Below are 17,875 nucleotides of genomic sequence, written 5' to 3'. Positions count from 1 at the left end.
GTGAGTTCGAGCCCCGCGTCAGGCTCTGGGCTGATGGCTCGGAGCCTGGAGCCTGTTTCCGATTCTGTGTCTCCCTCTCTCTCTGCCCCTCCCCCGTTCATGCTCTGTCTCTCTCTGTCCCAAAAATAAATAAAAAACGTTGAAAAAAAAAATTAAAAAAAAAAAATAATGCATTACAATTTAAAAAAAAAAAATAAAATAAAATGTGCTCATTTTATAACCTGGAAAAGCCAACACCTGCTGGTTGTTTGTGTGAAACAAGAACACCTTTCTAGAAGGAAGTGGAGCAAGCACCGCTTCTGGAAATCACTTTTGAAAAGGAAGTCTGTTTCTGCTCAGTGCCGCTAAGTCAATTCCGTATCTGGGAGGCTCATAAATAACATCATTCTTCGTGAACTGTGGTCTTTAATCTGTTTGTAAAACACACAGGGATCCCTGCCACTTGTCATTAGTTTGAGGCTGTACATTTCTTTATGTGATTTCACATCTGTAATCATCTCCCCCCCCCCCCAAGAACAGCTATGACATGTAAAGAATTGATCATAGAATATGACTCATACAGCTTCATTCTCTTGGAAACAATGACGTTATCATGAGCTATGGACTCAGAACTAAAAGTTTAGCGAAAGAAAATTAATAAAAAGCAACATGAACAAAATTGTTCATCGCTATATATTTTATAACTGCGAAAAACTAAAAATACGTTCCCGTCAGTAGTCTGGTGACGTAAATTATGATCCTTTTATACTATAGAAAGTGGTAAGATAGTTGAGTGATATACAGCCTCAAGAACTTGTTGAGAGAAAAAGAAGTCTCATTGTAGATGTTGTCCAGTGTGAGCTCATGTGTACGTATAAAAGAGAAAACAAAACACATCTTCTGATCTGCCGTATGTATGTTAATTCATAGGGAAAAGTCTGGAAGGGATGAAGTGGTTACCGATGTCATTTCTGGGACTGAGGTAGGATTGGCAGGTTTGGCACAATGTGAGTGCTTCGTTCACTCTAGGCTTCTGCGTTTTTGCCATTTCATAAAAACACAGTCATGGTTCCCATTTGTAATTGTGATACTCGGAATTATTGGAGGGGAAAAGACGTGTGGCAAAGAGAAATTGGGGCACCAGGTGAGATTTGAGGTCTGGAGAAAGAAGACGAAGCACTTCAGATGAATTCTGAGAATTGCCACCACATCCCATGATATTTTGTGAGCAGTGATTTGGAGCTCACGCAGTATCGTGCAGTATTATATGTATACCATATACAAACACGCACACATACGTATATATATGTATGTATATATACATCATTGCAAAAGGTTTGACCTAGGATGGAGGGCCCCCACCTCAAGAAAACCCAAGGAATTTAGTACAGTTTTCACATGTACCTTCTTTTGGTCTATTTGTAGACATTGAGAAAAATGTCATATCTTCAGGAAATATGGATTCACTTCTATCCTTGTACAAACAGTTCTGTCACAGTAACAGAGCAGTTGTATCTACCACGGAAGTCTTCTCTCTAGCTCACGATGTTATTTCCACCGTTGAATTTGCTCTTTCAGTCGTAAGTGTATTGAGGTCCCGCGTGCAGCCATCGGACCTGGCAGAGAACAGACGAGGCCCCATGTTCTTGTGGAGCTTATCGGCAGGGGGGGACCGTGGGGGCGGAGGGGAGTGACAGTGAGGGGTGGAAAAAAAATGAGGAAGTGAGACTACTAGGATGAAAATTAAGCAAGGTGATGTGATAGAGAGTAACTGGGGAACTACTTTAAGAGAGGTGGTTAAGAAAGACTTCTTTGAGGAAGTAATTGATAAACCAAAGCATGCAACAGGACAGGAAGGAGCCACATGTATGATCAGTTGGGGGAAGAACGTTCCAGGCAGAGGGACTAGAACAGCAGCAGTAGGGTGGGCGAGAGCTTGTAGCACGTGAGAGTTTGGTGAGTGGTTGGGACTTATGGAGGGTGGACAGAGATAAGTGAGAGAGGTCTACAGGACGGGATCATGTCATGCCTTAAGGACAAGGTAAGGATTTTTGGATTTTATTTCCAGAGTTGATGGGAAGCTGTTGGGGGTGGGGGGGGTGGATGGTGATTAGGGGAAAGACATCTGATTTACACCTATTTTTAAAAATATTTATTTTGGGGAGCGCAGAAGCCAGGGAGGGGCGGAGAGAGGGGGACAGAGGATCCAAAGCAACCTCGGCTCTGACAGGCTTACAACAGCGAGCACCATGTGGGGCTCGAACTCATAAACTGTGAGATCATAACCTGAGCTGAAGCTACCGACCGAGCCCCCCAGGTGCCCCGTGACTTACACTTAAAAAGATCTCTCTCTGCGTACCTCTTGATTGTAAGTTGGCCAGAGTTGAAGCGGCAAAACCCACTGGAAAGATGGGAGGAGGCCCAGGTGGGAGAAGATGGTGACTTAGATTAGGGCAGTGGCGATAGAGCTGAATTCGCTAATGGATTAAAGATGGAGAGCTACGGAAAGATAGGATCAGAGAGGACTTCCAGAGTTCGGGCTTTAGCACCTGGGAGGTGTGGTTCCTGAGATGGGAAAACTAGGGAGGAGCAGACTTGGGCGAAATTAGGGTCTGTTTTGGATGTGTCAGGTTGTGGTGCCCCCTGGATGAATGTCAAATAGGCAGTAAAATATGGTAGCCCATAGTTGGGCGGGGCGGGCGGGGCGGGGGGAGGGTGTCAGGAGTAGGGATCCAGGTGCAAGCCCTCTGGATACATAACGGTGGTATCTAAAGCCCTGGAACTGGGGTGCCGGGGTGGCTCAGTCAGTTAAGCATCTGACTTCGGCTCAGGTCATGATCTCATGGTTCGTGAGTTCAAGTCCTGCATCTGGTGAGCATGAGCCCTGCTTCTCTCTCTCTCCCTCTCTCTCGGGCCCGCTCTCACTTACACCCTGTCTCTCTGTCTCTCTCTCTCTCTCTCTCTCTCAATAAATAATAAATAAATAAAGCAAGCCAGCCTTGGAACTGACTCCCAAGCCTCAGCTCACCACCTTGTAGCCCTGTTCTCCACTCTCCCCTTACGCTAAGCTCACCGAAGCAGACCACTTTCATTTCTTCCTCTTGCTGACCTTGCTTGTGCTTCCAGGGCTGCTTGGAGCCTCCCAGTGTGAAGGACAGTGGGAGCAGTAGAAAGTCACGGACTGGGCCAGTGACTGCTTCTCTCTTATCATAAACTAAGTCCCATAAAGCAAAGTTTTTAGTGCTGTGAGTTGCCCTCAGTTTCACGTGCCGCTTGTCTGCTTTGTTGAAATACAAGCACAGACTAAACAAAAATAAGGAACTGTGAAAATGTGTCTTTACTTCCGAATGGTATTCCCATTTCGGGTTTGACATTTAATTTCGTTGGAAGAATGCACGGCCGTCTTTCACTTTTATCTGTCGTATCAGCAGTTTGCTTATATGACTGTGTCCTTGTATAAAAGCAGTCCTCGTTTATGCCCTGAAAACCCTTTCCTATCCTGATGTCACGCCTCGTGTGTTTGCTGCCAGTTTTATTGCTGATTTGTTTGTTTATTTCTTGTCAATCCAGGTGGAATTTACTGTATTATACAGAGCGAAGTACAAACTTATTTTTTGTTTCTTCTCCTCAAAAGATTTTGGAGTTTACAAATAGGACTGAGTTCTTATTTACCTTGAATGATTTTTGCTCGTTGCAGGTAAGCTCTCTGGACCTCAGCTGGCCTCATGGTGAGTTCAAGGCCCTAATCCAGTAGTCCAACGGAGTTCACACCACCCTGAGCCTGGAAAGATGGTGTCACAGTCTATGGGCCGGCAGGATTCTCCTGTGCACCCTTGGGAAGGGGTCAGCAGTGACCCTGGTGACGTTGAGGACTCGCCCAATCTCCTGGACACTGACCAGCCTCCTTGCAAATCAGACGTCAGGTTCATGAGGCACAGAGCTGCCTGGATTAACCCCCAGTGTGCGCAGCAGCTACAGGATTTGCCCCCTCAGGTGCCGACAGCGGGGAACAGTGGGAACCACTTTGGAAGGGATACGGCCTGTTCCCTGGGCCCTTCACCGTCGTCCCTTGGGGACTCCATGGTGGAGACATCACTGTCCAAGGATACTGCAGACTCTGCCTGGGGCTCCGGTGACAAGAGCAGCGACTTCTTTTTTGCCTCCAAGGGAGAGCAGACAGTGCTCCCAGGAAAGTCTCCTCAGATGTCTGTGTTCACAAGCTCCAAGATTTCGGCTGCCTCCTCGTGTCCGGAAGCTGACAGCGCTTTTTTGAAGCCTTCCCATCTGACAGCTTCCGCTGATGAAGGTAACTTCAGTCGGGACTTGCCTCATTCTTGTCTGTTGACACGCAGGCTTTGCCTTGGCCTAAAGCCTGTCTTACCGTCTGTCTCATGAGGACAAAAGTCCTGGCTTTCCACTCTGATTGGAGGCCAGTGCGTTAGCTCTTTTAATAATCTCAGCCCAGCTACCTGGATGCCTGGATGGTCACAAAGGGTAAAAACAAATATTTCCACTCTCCTTCCGTAGCAAGATGTCATCTTTGCTCAGCTTAAGTGGTAATCCATGCCAGCTGTCATCTTTGAATGGTGTGTGCCTTTGGGAGCGTCCAGCTCATGAAGTTGCTGGCAAGGGAGAGTATTAGAAGTGCTCTCAATCCAGTGTGGTGGGAGAATGTGTTTCCAGACAGACTGGGCTCCATTTCACACCAGTGCTTTCGTAGGAGATGAACTCACCTCACCTACATTGACCTGGACAGGGTGTGGCTAGAAACTAGGCAGATTTAAAAACACTAATCGAAATTTCCCCAAAGACTATACAAAACCTTTTTTTTTTTTAAACTAAAACAAGGGCTTCCATTGCTATGAAGTAATGCACATATTCCTAAAATAAGATAATGCATGCAAATGCCACTCAAGGGTCAGTAACTTCTCTTATTGCTGTTACAATTTGTGGCATTCTGTTTTTTTTAATGTTTATTTTTGAGAGAGAGAGAGAGAGAGAGAGAGAGAATGAGCGGGGGAAGGGGCAGAGAGAGAGAGACACAGAATCTGAAGCAGGCTCCAGGCTCTGACCTGTCAGCACAGAGACCGACGTGGGCCTCGAACTCATGGACTTTGAGATCATAACCTGAGTCAAAGTCGGATGCTTAACCGACTGAGCCACCCAGGCCCCCCAATGGCAATCTAAATTTTTAAAAATATATTCATCATGTTGTATTTGTGTTAATTTATATTCTTGTTAGAGCCCTAGTTCAAAGAGTCAATGAAGTTTCTTTCTTTCCTAGCAGTCTGAACACTGCTGGCCTGCCTGTGTGTGTGTCTGTATGTAGCCATTTATTTATTTCTCACTAGCAAGAACCACCCCTCCACCTTTCCTAAAATATGGGGTTTCTTTGTTGTACTGGAAACACTTTTGAAAAGCTGAAGATGATGACAGTCTTTTAACATATTCATCGCTTAAGAACAGCAGATTTTGGACGGTCTTAAAATAGGGTCATTTTGAAAGAAGAACCAGATTTGAGCAAAATGACACGTTCTACCGGAATTGGTTCCGCAATTTAAAGTTATCCTGGAGTTTGTCTTTCTCCCATAAAGAAAACAGGTACCCTGGCCCCTTTGTCCAAAGACAATAGCCCCCAGCAATTTCTCTAAGTATCTTTAAAAACCATCTTCACCTTGGTAGGGGGATTCATCCCATGGGAGTAAAAAAAAAAAAAAAGGAAGTCCTGAGTGATCTGGTCTTTCTTTGCTGTGGGACAGCATTGCAGAGAACAGGCATTTGCTACTAAGACACAAGATTTTTCCTATGACTGCTGCATCACGAAGGATAGCACACTTTTCCTTTTCTAGATAATGTGGTAGAGAAAGGCCCTCCCCCACCCCAGCCTATAAGAATTTCTTGAGGCTGGAAGAAACAATCCCACAGTTCCTTTTTTCCTTGCGCAGGATTTGCACATTTATAGAGCACATTCACATGCCTTATCTGCTTTAAGCTCCTAAGGGGTAATTATCCAGTTTAAGGCATGAGGACATTTCTTTTTTTTTTTTTTTTTTTTTTTTTTTTTAATTTTTTTCAACGTTTTTTATTTATTTTTGGGACAGAGAGAGACAGAGCATGAACGGGGGAGGGGCAGAGAGAGAGGGAGACACAGAATCGGAAACAGGCTCCAGGCTCCGAGCCATCAGCCCAGAGCCTGACGCGGGGCTCGAACTCACAGACCGCGAGATCGTGACCTGGCTGAAGTCGGACGCTTAACCGACTGCGCCACCCAGGCGCCCCAGGGCATGAGGACATTTCAAGGCAGAGGCACAACCAGCTGGTAGAGACAGAATTGGAACTGGAATCCTCACTGTTTGATTCTTCTCTGTCCTTTTTCTTCTATACTCGGGGTCCTAACACTATGACCCGCAGGCCATAAAACCTCCTGGTTTTACAAATAAAGTTTTGTTGATGTTGCTGATGGCTGCTTCCTCACTCCAGTAGCAGAACGACATAGTGTTAACAGGTGGCCCTCAGATCCTGCAATATTCACTCCCTGGTCCTTTGCAGACAATGCTCACCCACCCCAGATGGATCCTGAAGCTAAGAGATTCAGCGTCCTTCACGGACCAGTCCCTTTCTTGGAGAAGAGACAGGGGATTGGGTGATTGTGGGCATCTCTGTCTGTCCCCCCGAGAGCTGTCTGATCATCAAGACGTCTATAACATTTTGTTCTAATTTAGCAGGTTGGGATAACCGAGCTCTTGAGGCTCTCACAGAAAGACTTTGCCTTAAATGCTCCAGGAAGAAATCACATGACAGGAATCATTTTGTTCTGACGGTGTTCCTGCCGGTAATGGAGTGGCTTCAGGGTGCAGAATGGATGAATCAGCGGAATATACCCTCTGTGGTTTCTTCTTGTTATTGGTCTGGAGGAAGACCATTTTAGAGAAGCAATGCTGGCCTTTCCAAATAGATTATCTCTGTAAACAAGAAGTTTGGGGTCAGTTGCAGTGCATGGGAGAAGTGATCCTATAATTTTTAGGACCCTGCTTCTAGACTGTTCCTTCTGGCCCTTCTCCATCTCTTTTAGGTAGTTTCCATGATCTCCTCCTCTTTCTACCCTCTCCTCCTCACTGGTCTCCTCCATTCCAGTGGTTCTCCCATCCCTCCTCTGAGGATCCCTCCCAATTTGCTCCAATGGGCTCTTGTAGAAACGATCACCATAAAGGCAATATCTGCAAAGCCTACCACCAGGAGGATCTGTCTTCTTCTTGCACCCTAATGTATTCTAGAATGCTGTTAATTTTTAAAAAAACAGGTTTTAAAGGCCACTGCCTAGAATTGTTTTGTTTTCCTTGAACATCTTTTTCTCCATTTTTAATAACTTGCTGCATTGGCAGGTGCTGTTCCAGTCGGTAGAAGAACCACTTCTTTGAATTCCTTCTCCCCAGAAGCATTCTTGCTCCCTGTCGATGTAGAAAAGGTGAACACATTTTTTTTTTCTTTAAAACACACACACACACACACACACACATGCAGAGTGTAAATCCCTTAGATAGTGTTGTTCTGATTTAAATCTGGAAACCTCACTTGATGAAGGATGGCAAATAGGTTTCGTTTCAGCCTTTGGCTAGGCACAGGCCACCAGGAGCTAAGGAGGGCTCTGAGGCAGCCCCTGTGCCCAGCTGGGAAGTTTTCCATGATTGATGCATGGGTCTACCATTGGGCCATGCACCGTGTGGGGTGTATATCACAGTAAATTCAACTTAGCTTGTCTTTGGGTCTCAGTGGGCTAAATTTGATGTGTCTGGAAGATATGGGCTGTACCTCATGTGATAACTCAGTTAAATGAACATCTAAATTTTTTTTTAATTTATTCATTTTTAAAAGAGAGAGAGAGAGAGAGAGACAGGGTGTGAGCTGGGGAGGGGCAAAGAGAGAGACACAGACTCCGAAGCAGGCTCTAGGCTCTGAGCTGTCAGCACAGAGCCCGACACGGGGCCTGAACTGAAGGACCGTGAGATCATGACCTGAGCCGAAGTCGGACGCTCAACCGATTGAGCCACCCAGGTGCCCCTTAAATGAACATTTATATTCCTATACATTAACTCTGCTTAAATACGGCGTCTTGGTTTTCAATTTAATACACCCTCAATAAAGAACAGTTGGTTACACTTGCAATTTAACTGATAATTATTTTTCTGCAGGAAAATGCCCACTTTTACGTAGCGGATATGATGATAGCAGCCATGGAGGAAATAAAGTGTACCATCCTCGGTCAACAGCACACACAGAGTTGGAGCGTAGAAGAAGCCAGTGCGTCGCTCGGGAATGATCAGGCGGACCGCGAAATGGCCTTTTATACGAGTATAAAGCAGGAATCTGGGTCTTCTGACTCTTCTGACAGTGGCTACGAAGGCAAGTGGGGCAAATCAGAGAGACTTTGCGCTGTGTTCCTGACGTACATCTCTTTTCCTGTCACACCCCGAAGTATGTCTTCAAATCTTTTGTCTAAAACGTCCTGAATAACCATCATCCTCAACATCTCTGCCGTTTGGGCTCGGCATCCATTATCCTCCCCTCTGTCGTTACATCGATGCGTTGTTCTGATTTGAACTCCATCCTACTTTTTGTTTGGCAGTGGCTGCTGGCTTCCTTCTTTCCCTGTTTTCTGCCACGTGGCCTTCCGCCAGCTCTTCTCACACATTGCTTCTTTTTTCCAAGTAGACCTCTTTTCATTCATTCCACAAACCAGGATTCTGAGATCCTGGATGCCGGGAATCAACAGGCAACAAGATACATTATTACATCCCTCAAGGAACATCCCTGCGGGAGCTGGATAGACACCGAGGACTGTTGTGTGGGGTCAGCCTGGTAGCGGAGGCAGGGGCCCCATGCAGCGGGCCCCAGAGCAGGAGGAGCGGGCCTTGCTGTGGCAACCGGGGAATCCTTCCTGGAAAGGAGGGTACCTCAGCTGAGAACTGAAGTTAGGGCGTGTCGTTTTCCTACCACTTCCTAAATGGGAGTCCTGCTTCAGTCCTAGATTCTTTCTCTATATTCACGTCCTGGGAGAAGTTGTCTACTGCGGTATCTTTCCCTGATTCTCCCCTGATATCTCCCAAATCTGGGTTTCCCCTCCCGTCCGTCTCGGACAAGTGTTTGTTCCATACTGCAGGGACCTGCTTCGCTGGTTGGCAGGTAACTAAACTAACTTAACGTGTCTACACTAGTTATCTATTCCTCACAACCCCCTTCCTTTAAAAAAAAAAAAAAAAAAAGATGCCTTTCGTCTTGATTTCCTTGACTTGAGCGTCTTAATCAGGAGCCTTACGGTAATGAGGGGAGAACTCACTCCAGGCAATACCGTGTAGCACAATGCCTGGCACAAAACCTATGTACCATCAACGGCTGTTGAATGCACTACCTGGCTCAAATTGAGGATACAGAGCATCCTCAGTGAACCCAGTGGTGGGAACCACAGAATGACCAGTGTGGAGGATCTGGCCTTTCTGGGGTCCCGTGGTCTCTTACCACGTTGTGCAATTACTTTGTTCTCCTTTCCTGCAGCCTGACTTCTCCTCCTCGTGCAGTATCTGGTTTCTGCTCTGCAGCTCTGTGGTCTTCCTGACTGCCGGCCGGGACCTCACAGCTCAACCCGGTCTTGCAAGGACCCCAGGTCCACGTTCGCAGGGAAGGGCGTGTGCGGGGGCGGGCTCTGATTGGGCGCCCCCAACTGGTCAGCTGGCCGTGGCCAGGGGAGCGAGGGAATGTGATTTGGACCATCATCCCCACTGAGGCCACTCCTGGAGAGAAAAGAAACGATTCCTGTTTCAGTAACTCTTGTACTTTATCTTTGACTCTTTCTTCTTTGTGCCTGTGTCCCTGCCCTGCTTCTAGTGAACAGATCGGCCCTGACTTTTCGGTAATCGTGACATCCCCTCCAGTCGTTCCCTATTCCTGCCTTTGACCTGGACCACCTCAGCCACTGCTGGCCAGTCATTCGATGGGAAGTGCAGTTAGGTGCTCAGTGCACATTTGCTGCCTTTGATTGTCTCTTTACTCACAGCCTCTTTCCTTTCCTTGAATGCTGCACACATCTGGCTTCCTAGGATGACTTGTGCTCCTCTAAGATGGCCTGCTGACTTTGTGCCACATTTTATCCTGGACTTTTTAGCCTCGTGGGATGCAGCTTCTCCGTGCCTTTCCAGCAGGCATCTCCCGCCATTTCCCATGGGCTTCAGTAATCCTGGCCTGTCAAAGTTGACAGTGGTCATGTCTCCCAAGCTCTTGCCTTCCTCCCTTAGCTTGGTCTAGGCTCCCCTGGAATGCTGGTTCCCCAGGAACTTCCCATTAGTTCTTTCATCCCTCCCATCCTTGAAAGCAGTCTCCTGCCGCCAGCACTGTGACAGGCTCCCAGATTTGCATCATGGGGCAGGGGCACCATTCATACAGAGTTAAGCATAAATTGTGCTCCAGAACTTTCTATAATTGTCCACGTGCGTGCCTCAGTCCCTCCCGGAGTTGCACGGTGTGGAGCCCCGCCTTCTTGTGTTTTCTTACAGTTATGTGTGTCCGTGTCTCAGCTCCTTATGAGGTTTTAATCTCGTTGGGTAAGTATTTGTCTTGTTTGAATTTGCCTTCAGCTTGGTGCCTTCCTCAAAATCGGTATTTTATAAATATTTGTTGAATGGTTGAGTGGAAGCTCGTGTCTAGCTCAGTTTTTTTTAATGTGAATGTAAATATGTGAAATGAAACCGTAAAACATTTCTACCACCCCGATAAAAATATGCATCCTTTATTAAATGTCTCTCCTGTGACATTTATGGTGAGAGATGCCACTCCGTTGGGGTAGGTCAGTATTCTTCAAGTTAACAGGTGGGTCTTGAGAGCATTTAAACACAAACCAAAGAATAGAAAGTATCCGCATTCCCCTCACCTAGAGTGAGCAATGCTTCCTGGAACTTTTATTCTTATTATTTTGTATCAGTGGTATAGATTTTTGTGTTTGTACTAAGTGTGAATGTATGTTACTGTGGATCATCATCAAAAGGGTGCCAGGAAGCACAGAGAGCTAGGGGAAGTTACCCCTATTTTACCCAGAAGGAGACCAAAGCCAAGAAGTTGGTTATCCATAGTCACATAGCTAGGATCGGACAGTGTGGTTTTAAACCTTGGCCAGTTCACTGCAAAGCCCACGCACATAACCTCTGCGTAACCTGAGGGCTAGAATTTTTCCCTAAGCAATAGAAACCCAAACATTTCTCTGTGTTTTTCTCTCACATTTATTCAAATGAATACAGTTTTGTAGTGATTATATACTCCTATTAATGTAATTGTATTCATAATATGATTGCATTAACAGTATTTCATATACAGCTTTCCGTGTTGTTACAGTTTTCACATTTTTCCAGGATGCTATTTCTTGAGTCAATAACATAATTTGTGAAATCAATGCACTAATATTTGTCATTTAGGTAGCCTTCAATATTTTAATATCTTAAATGGGCTGCAAATAGCTCCTTTATGATCAAAGTCTGCATTTTTCACTTAAAAAATTTTTTTAATGTTTATTTTTGAGAGAGAGAGGGAAAGATAGAGCTCGAGCGGGGGAGGGGCAGAGAGAGAGGGAGACACAGAATCTGAAGCAGGCTCCAGGCTCCCAACTTGTCAGCGCAGAGCCTGACGTGGGGCTCGAACTCACAAACCATGAGATCATGACCTGAGCCAAAGTCGGATGCCTAACCGACTGAGCCACCCAGGTGCCCCCATTTTTTATTTTTATTTTTTTTTTGCTTTTCAATGACACTCTAAGGATAATACCCCACACTAGCATTCGGGAAAGAAAAGCATGGACATATTTGTAGTAGTTTCCTATAGTTGCTTTAACAAGATACCACAAAAAGCATGGGGAGCTTAAAACAACGGAAGATGTATCATCTCACGGTTTTGGAGGCCAGAAGTCAGCAATGAAGTTGTTGAAAGGCTTGGTTCCTCGTGGAGGCTCTGAGGGAGAACCCGTTCGTTGCCTCTTCCAGCCTCCGGTGGTTACTGGTGCTCCTAGCCTGTCCTTGGTTTATGTGTGAGACACATCACTCCAGTCTCCGCCTCCACTGGGCCTTCTCCTGGTTTAGCAATGTCTGGATGCAAATTTCCCTCATTATGTTAATACCAGTCACATTGGATTTAGAGCTCACCCTAATCCGGTAGGACCTCCCCTTAACTTGATCACGTCCGCAAAGACCCTGATTCCAAATAAGGTCACATTCACTGGGTGGGTATGTATTTTGGGGGGACACTCTTCTACCCAGCACAACATTTATGTCGCTTATGCTCTTTGCGTCACTCTGAAGCTGATTTTTGCCCTCTTTCATTTTTAAAAAAAATTGTGTATTATGGAAAATTTCAAACACACATCAAAGTAGGCAGCTTACTCTTAGGGACCCCCTCATCATATATACTCATCAGTCTGCTTTCTTAGTCACAGTGAATGCAAGAACAACACAAAAATAGCTCTCTACATCTTTTAATTCTTTTTTTTAATGTTTATTCATTTTTGAGAGAGAGAGAGAGAGAGCACAAGCAGGGGAGGAGCAGAGGCAGAGAGGGAGACATAGAATCCAAAGCAGACTCCAGGCTCCAAGCTGTCAGGACAGAGCCCGACATGGGGCTCGAACTCATGAACCGCAAGGTCATGACCTGAGGTGAAGTCAGATGCTTCACCAGCTGAGCCACCCAGGCGCCCCTGCATTTTATAATTCTTAAAGCTGGATTTTTAAACTCTTTTAAAGTAAACTCTCGGCCCATTTTGTTCCCCAGTTTCTAGTTCATTGAATATGACAGGTTGTGCAGTTTTTCCTTTTCTCCTTGTTGGTGAAACTCCCTTCATTTCTTTTTCTAGGCTGTGCTATGTTACAGGGCAGCCCAGTGGCTGGAACCCCCACTTACTGTGATGTGCTCAAAGAAGGCTGTAAATGTGACTTCGATGACTTTGTTGTCGTAGGTAAGATTTGGAAACTCACCAGCTAAGACTCGGTACTTCCCCTCCCCTGCACACACATATTGACATGCATCACAGGTGATATTGCATGATAGTGGCTTTCAGAGAGACTTCTCTCAAGATCAGACTGTGGCCCTGATTTAAAAAAATAATAAGATGTCCTTCTTATTTCGGATGTCTTGATAACCAGTCTGTCATCTGACTTGTAGAATTGAACGCAAAAGCAGATACTCATTATGGTCTGGTATCTGGCCCCTCCATCATATTCTCATGGAGTCCCAGGTGAGTATATTTTGAAATCCCATCTCTGGTCCTTAGCTGTAGTCTCATGATAGAAACCCAGAGAACCTGAAGTATTAAGATGCTGAATACCGAGTTCTTTTTGAGATGCAGGCATTTATTTTTGTGTTCTTATAAAATTGGGTATGAACGAGCCAAACAGACCGAAAGACTTTAACACACTTTCTTTTATTTGCTTGCAGAAGTTGGTGAGTTTAACAATATCACAGAAACCTGTGGATGCCCCTGCAACTCCTCTAAGAGGTATCTATCTGTCTTCCGTGTCCCGCTGCACCTAGACCCCTGGGCCCTTACCTCTGAGGCACTATGAACACCAAGCCTCTGACATCTTGGACCAAGTTCAGCCAGTTCCAATAATAGAGATTAGTAATTAGCAATGAAACAATCACCGATAAAGTTTCTATAGAGCTTTCTACAGTTTTTATTTAATAGCGTTTAAAAGACTTTGGTATACAGTCTCATTGAATCAGGCTGGGCAGAGTTTTTAACCCCATTTTATAGATGGGGAACTGAGGCTCAGACCCAGTGTGCCTCAGGACATAATGCTGTTAAATAGCGGAGGTAGGACTTGAACTCAGGTCTTCGGACTCCAAATCCAGTGCTCTTTAACCACGTTTCCTCGTCTTGGTACCCTCAATAAATAAAAGCTGCTCTGTTGAGCACGGAGGAACTGCATTGAATAAGACATCCAACGGGTATAGATGCCTGGTCTCCTGCGTGACACATCTTCTGAGTTTTTGGAGTGGGAAGGATAGTTGAAAACACAAAGACGCTTAACATACTGCTCATGAGTATAGTTTTCCCCTTTTTGCATCTTGTACCTTTCAGTGTCACTTATGAGCCAAACTTCAATTCTGCTGAGCGAATAGCCAAAGAGTTGTACCGAGTATTCCGGAAGTGCTGGGTGTTGTCAGAAGTTAATCATCAGCTGGCAGGTTCTCCGAATGCAGCTGGCTCAATGGTAAGTACCAAAATTAGTTGGCCTTGAATTGGAAGTTCCTTAATTCTCATTTTGGCTGCCGTTCACTTCAGACATTTATGCGTTTCCTTGTATGGTGGCCGGGTGTTGCCGGGACACTTGAAACAAAGAATGAATCTGACATTTATTGAGTGTTTATTATGCACCAGGGGATTCAGCATTTCACATTTTTCATCCTTCTAAGTATCCTATTAGGTAGATGCTGCTATTATGTTTATTTTATTTTATTTTATTTTAATTTAATTTTTTTTAATGTTCTATTTATTTTTGAGACAGAGAGAGACAGAGCATAAGCAGGGAAGGGGTAGAGAGTGAAGGAGACACAGAATCCAAAGCAGGCTCCAGGCTCTGAGCTGTCAGCACAGAGTCCAGTGCGGGGCTCGAACTCACGAACTGTGAGATCATGATCTGAGCCGAAGTCTGACGCTTAACCGACTGATACACCAGGCGCCCCAACAAGTTTGAATTTTAAATGCTAGTAAGAAACTTGAGTGGTTCAGAGGGGAGCCACTGGACATTTTTAAGCAGGGAAATGGTCTTAAAAGAGCTGTTTCTGGGGAAGTCTGACAACAGCTGGGCGTTCTGGTTGGAATTGGTCTCAGCCTCTTGACTAAGAGGCGTAAGGCTTCTGCTGTGCATAAAAGCATTCCAGGTCGCAATGACCTACTTCCAGTAATTTGAAGTCTGGAAACAAATGAACTACTGAAAACACGAGGAAAAGTGATCTCAGCTGGGTGGTGTTTCAAGCATGTCTGCAGATGGCTTTAGATACAGGGAGGGCTCCTTTAGTTCAGTTGAAAGCAGTTTCAATTGTTCGTGGCAAATGTTAATGCTGGAAACACACGCGAACATTCCTTTTATTTCAGTTCCTGGAATGTGCTTGTTCAAGTTGCTCTGAAATTCTCTTCTGTGTCGTGCAGGTTGTGAATGAAGAGCGTGTCCGAAAAGACTTTGAATCCAGCGTGGATGTAGTTCAGGAAATTAAATTTAAGTCGAGGATCAGAGGGGCTGAAGACTGGACGCCCCCTAGATTTCAAATCGTATTCAGTGTTCACCCACCACTCAAGTAAGTCCAGATTGCCGCTTGGGCCTCCAATCCAGGTAGCACAAGTCGAGATGGCCCCCACTCGTGGAGCCATGGCTTCCTCTTCGTGGAAGTCGAGGAAGGGGAAAAAATAACACACCAGGGGACAAAGGAAGTTTTGTTTTAGGAATAGGAAAAGTTGGGCATATTTTTCTGAATTAGCTTCTTAGCACCCTGTTTATCATGGGTTTTGGAGGGCTTGGGGGTAAGTTTGACAAGTTGAGAGTTTAACTATGTCCTTAATTATGTACATTATATAGCAATTAAAAATCAAGTAGGTTTAAAGGGGATATTCTTTAAGTAGCTAATATTGAACCTTAAAAACCATATACAACAAATTTATTTATTTATTTATCTATTTATTTATTTATTTATAAAGTTTATTTATTTTATTTTAAGAGAGAGAGAGAGAGTGTGAGCAGGAGGGGGGGGTGGGGTGGAGAGAGAATCCCAAGCAGGCTCCACGCTGTCAGCATGGAGCTCGATGCAGGGCTGGAACCCACAGACCCGTGGGATCATGACCTGAGCTGAAGCCAAGAGTCGGATGCTTAACCAACTGAGGCACCCAGGCACCCCGACAGGGGGACATTTTTTAACCAGTTACAGTCTTTCCATTCCTCTTGGCTTGTATTTAATGTGGCACCCAAACTACAGTGTAAAGAAGGGATGGTGAAGGTTATTGCCCGGGTCCCATGGAAGTGCCTTCTAGGCTCTGTGTTACGTTTTCTTTTAAGAGAATGCCAGGAAGATCTCTGGGGCGGCTTGGGCAGAAGAGCTCCTTCTCCAGGACTTGCAAGGGGTCACTTTCCTTAGCAAGGGGTGACTCTTCTCTAGCATTTCCCTATGTCCTCTCTAAGGGACATGGGTAGGGTTCTGTACATTTTTACCTCCATCTTTTTTGCTGACCCCAAACTGTAATAAAATTTTATAGCTTTCTTCGTATTTCCAAATCACATGTGAAGTTGTGAAATCAATAGTTCAATAGAAAACCCTCCAGCAGACTGTCTCTCACCAGAAACGTCCGATACTTCTGTCTTCTATTGCCTCTTACTCATCTGAATTTCTTTGGATCCATTTGTCAACTTCCCAAGTGCATTACTTCTTGGTGTTTCATCTCCCTGAACTTTCTCCAATGCATTATGTGTCTTAAATTCTGTCTGATCAGGAACCTGTGCCCTCACAGCGAGAAGTCTCTAAAGATCCCATTGCGGAAGAGTTATTCATGAGACTGACTTCTGCTTTGGTGGTAGCTGGGGCTTTTAGAAGACCCACCAATCTCAACTCTAGAATAAAAAACTCTGTCAAATAATCCTATTTTTTCTCCAGATGAAAAGTGACAAAATTAAGGCTCCAAGCCAAGACAAGTACCATGATGTCAATTTCTTTTCTAATCAGTTGAGAAATGCTCCATTGACCATTTCTGAAATGTAACCGTCATCATTTTCTGTACTCAGGAGGGATCTCGTGGTAGCCGCCCAGAATTTTTTATGTGCTGGCTGTGGAACTCCAATAGAACCTAGTAAGTATGGACAATGCATTACCTGCTTAGTGTTCGGTCACAGGGCAAAGGGGAGCAAAGTTGGAGAGCGCATTGTTTTTATGAGAGATGCCTTTGATGAGGAGTTGTTCTAGGAACTTCACAATTCTTATCTAACTCAAGAGAGTTGCCCTCTCTTCCGCGAAGAAGCCATCGTAACTTACAAGGCTATAAGTGGGCCTTATAAGGCCATTGGTGGGCCTGTTACCTCTCGGCCTCATCCCCTAGGGCACTCAGCTCCAGCCACATGGCCTCCCGGCTTTTCCTTAAAGGAGGCAGGCTCACTGCTGACTTAGGGATTTTCATCTGTGGTTTTCTCCCCTTAGAATGACATCCGCATGGCTGGTTCCCTTACTTCCCTCACATCTTCATTCAGAAATTAATGAGGTTTTCTCTGGCTGCCCTTTTGAAACTGTCTGCCTAGCCACACTCCTGGCCACCAACATCCATTGTGTACTCTACATTACCCTTCCTTTCGATTTTTATTCCAGTACTTATCTTGCTAAAATATTCTTTTAGATTTTACTGGTTTTTCTTACCATTGTCTGTGTCCCTGTCTAGATTCTAAGTTCCCTGAGGACAGACATGTTGTCTGTTTCATTCACATGCTCCTACAAGAGCACCTGGTGCGTGGTTGTTCCTTAAAAGAAACTTGTTGAATGATTGAATGGCCTATCAAGGAGCTAGCCAAACTCCTCTGAGAGGGTTTGAGGAGGTGGCCTGAGGTGATCATTCCTGGGTGAGCTGAAGCCTAGAAGATCAGGCTTCTTCCAGGCAGAAATGCAAATTGCCCACTCCAGACTAGGAATCTCTTGTTCTGCTTCTGAGGGTAGCCATAGGCCTGACCTGTGGAAGGCAGGGAAGAGAAGCTTTGCTGGAAAGGGTCCCTTGGCCTTTGATGGAAAGTGTTGGAAAGAAAAAGACTTTGGGGACCTCCCGCTCAAGGAATAAAAATAGAAAACAGAAATCTGTCTGGGATTCTGGGCCCGCCATTCTTCACAGTTATAACTAGTTTTC

General features: G+C 45.2%; 1 protein-coding gene across 1 annotated transcript in view; it reads left to right on the top strand.

The window, feature by feature from the left end:
• Window positions 1-1,687: 1,687 nt before the first annotated feature.
• Window positions 1,688-17,875, top strand: part of RUBCNL (rubicon like autophagy enhancer) — a 28,018-nt gene continuing 11,830 nt past the window's right edge. Inside the window, exons 1-9 of the mRNA XM_058685258.1 lie at window positions 1,688-2,020; window positions 3,677-4,285; window positions 7,362-7,444; window positions 8,169-8,379; window positions 12,860-12,961; window positions 13,441-13,501; window positions 14,087-14,219; window positions 15,158-15,303; window positions 16,776-16,840. Coding sequence (XP_058541241.1) covers window positions 3,769-4,285; window positions 7,362-7,444; window positions 8,169-8,379; window positions 12,860-12,961; window positions 13,441-13,501; window positions 14,087-14,219; window positions 15,158-15,303; window positions 16,776-16,840 — 1,318 coding nt within the window. The 5' untranslated portion in view covers window positions 1,688-2,020; window positions 3,677-3,768. The remainder of the gene's footprint in view (window positions 2,021-3,676; window positions 4,286-7,361; window positions 7,445-8,168; window positions 8,380-12,859; window positions 12,962-13,440; window positions 13,502-14,086; window positions 14,220-15,157; window positions 15,304-16,775; window positions 16,841-17,875) is intronic.

The sequence above is a fragment of the Neofelis nebulosa genome, chromosome 1, assembly GCF_028018385.1.
Source record: "Neofelis nebulosa isolate mNeoNeb1 chromosome 1, mNeoNeb1.pri, whole genome shotgun sequence".
Taxonomy (NCBI): domain Eukaryota; kingdom Metazoa; phylum Chordata; class Mammalia; order Carnivora; family Felidae; genus Neofelis; species Neofelis nebulosa.
Note: the sequence above shows the minus strand (reverse complement) of the source record. Positions and strands in the feature narration are given on the sequence as shown.